We start from the raw sequence: 2,201 nt of genomic DNA, 5'->3' as shown, positions 1-2,201 counted from the left end.
GCCAGGAGTCCAGCGAGCAGGAGATGCCCATCAGAGGAGACCTGGCCAAGGGGTGAGGCGGCGTGTGTGTGACGAGGGCTGAGAGCTAGGGGAAGCAGAGCGCTCAGAGCCAGTGGAGGGGCTTTCGGACTCTGCCCTTCCTAAAGGGGTAGATACCAGCGTGGTACCCATTGTGCAGAGGTGTAAACTGAGGCGAAAGAGTAGGAGATGTGCCCATCGTTGCGCAGGAGGGGCAGCCCTTCCTGTTGAAGGAAAAGAGAGCGTGCCTTCCTCCTGGTGCAGGTTCTCAGCCACTGAGTTATGACTCGGCATCAAGTCCCCTGGGTGCCCCCCTGGGCGGGGATTTTGTCCTCTGCTCCTCAGTGTGTCCATTGGGCTAATGGCGGGACCATCATCTCCTTGCTTGGAGAGAAGACTCTATCACAGTCTCTCTCAACAGCCTTATAATAAAGTGGGTCTCTTGGCCAGGCGTGGTGACTCACCCCTATAATCCCAGCACTTTGGGAGACCGAGGGGAGAGGATTGCCTGAGCCCACAGGTTCAAGGCCAGCCTGGGCAACTTGGTGAGACCTTATCTTTACAATTAAAAAAAAATAGTCGGGCATGGTGGCACGTGCCTGCAGTTCCAGCTACTTGGAAGGTTGAGGCAGAAGGATCACCTGGGCTCAGCAGCTCGAGGCTGCAGTGGCCGTGAGCGTGCCACTGCACTCCAGCCTGGGCGACAGAGTGAGACTCCAACTCAAAAAATACAAATAGTAAAGTGGGGCTCTTGTCATCTCCATTGTGTGAACAGGCCAACCACGGCACAAAGAGGGCTGGTCACTCAGCTTGGAGGAATCAGAACTTTCAGAATCAAGAGTTAGCCAGAGTGTGTCACCTGTGTCTCTAGAAAGAGGCCTTTGGTCTGGAGACAATAACTTTGTGACCCTTTTTAAAAAATAGGACATACATGAACATTTGCTGAGCGCCCACTCTGTGCCCAACTTGTGCTAAGGAGAGCAGTGACTGAACCAGTTCCAGCCCTGCCTTCATGGGGCTCACAGTCCAGTGGGGAAGACAGACTTATCACCAGACAGTGATGACACAGAGTCAGTAAGGCTGGGATGCGGGAGGCTCAGGGTGGGTGGAGAAAAGCAACAGTAGGTTCAAAGGCTTGAATGCACCGGTTTGCATTTTGCTCCTTGTGCCGAGTTTTAACTTAAAGGGAAGAGAGGTTTGGTTCTCCAGTCAGCAGATATATCCTGGACACCTGTGGTATGTAACACAAGCCTCTGAGAGACATAGCTGCAGAAGTGGACAGGGGCCTGGCATTTCAGGCCGAAGGGTAGAGGCTTCTCTGACCCGCCAGGAAGGTCCCTGGGAGAGGTTCCACGGAGTCTTTTGGTCTCCCCTGCCCCTAGGAAGGCCACCCTGGCTGACATTGTGGAGCAGCTGCAGGAGAAAGAGTCAGGCCCAGGACTCCCTGCTGGGGTAAGTTGAGCCTCAGAATGGGTGAGGATTTGGGGACCCCTCACCTTCGAGCAGGAGTCAGGATCTCAGAAACAATCAGTGCCTAGCCCTGTGCCCATCCCCCTGCCAGGATCCTGCAGAGACAGCATGGACTCTCAGGGCCCCTTGATGACCGCCAGAATTTGAAAATTTCTCCTTTAGAAAGGTGGGGCACTAACCTAAAAGACCCTTACTCCACCGCCACACACACACTCCAGACTCTTCCCACATCTGCCCTGGACTGCATATTTCTTCCACCCAGGGCGGTACTAAATTTCTTCATAGAGAGCCACATACACACACACAGAAGGAAGCCCCAGATCCTTCCTACAAACAGCTGGGACACCCACCTGCTTGCACCCCCTCCTCCACGGATCCAGTCCCCTCTTCCCACCATCTAGAGAGGTCCCAAACCAAGGAGTCCTAACAGACTCACTCCTCAAATCCACGGGGCCCCCAAGAGTTGGCTTATGGAGGAAACAGTCCCGCGGTCCTCCCATCCTCGCCTTCAGGACAGATGGCCCTGCGATCGCTAGGACCCAGACCCATGAGCTGCCCCCGACAGATGACCCCCGCACCCCCCAATGGACAGCACCCCTCTTCCCCCTCTCTTCACACAGCCGTCGCTGCCTCAGCCTCGCGAGCTGCCCCCCGGCCGCCTGCCCAACGGGCTTGAGCCGCCGGAGCGAACACCTCGGCCGGACCGGCCGCGG

General features: G+C 56.1%; 1 protein-coding gene across 1 annotated transcript in view; it reads left to right on the top strand.

Annotated features, from left to right (window-relative positions):
• Positions 1–2,201, top strand: part of SPTBN4 (spectrin beta, non-erythrocytic 4) — a 39,975-nt gene that overhangs the window by 32,064 nt on the left and 5,710 nt on the right. The window contains exons 12-14 of the mRNA XM_021711897.1: positions 6–52; positions 1,401–1,470; positions 2,109–2,197. Of these exons, the coding sequence (XP_021567572.1) occupies positions 6–52; positions 1,401–1,470; positions 2,109–2,197 (206 nt within the window). The remainder of the gene's footprint in view (positions 1–5; positions 53–1,400; positions 1,471–2,108; positions 2,198–2,201) is intronic.

This window comes from Carlito syrichta, unplaced genomic scaffold (assembly GCF_000164805.1).
Source record: "Carlito syrichta isolate Samal-C Ts95f unplaced genomic scaffold, Tarsius_syrichta-2.0.1 Scaffold86295, whole genome shotgun sequence".
Taxonomy (NCBI): domain Eukaryota; kingdom Metazoa; phylum Chordata; class Mammalia; order Primates; family Tarsiidae; genus Carlito; species Carlito syrichta.
Note: the sequence above shows the minus strand (reverse complement) of the source record. Positions and strands in the feature narration are given on the sequence as shown.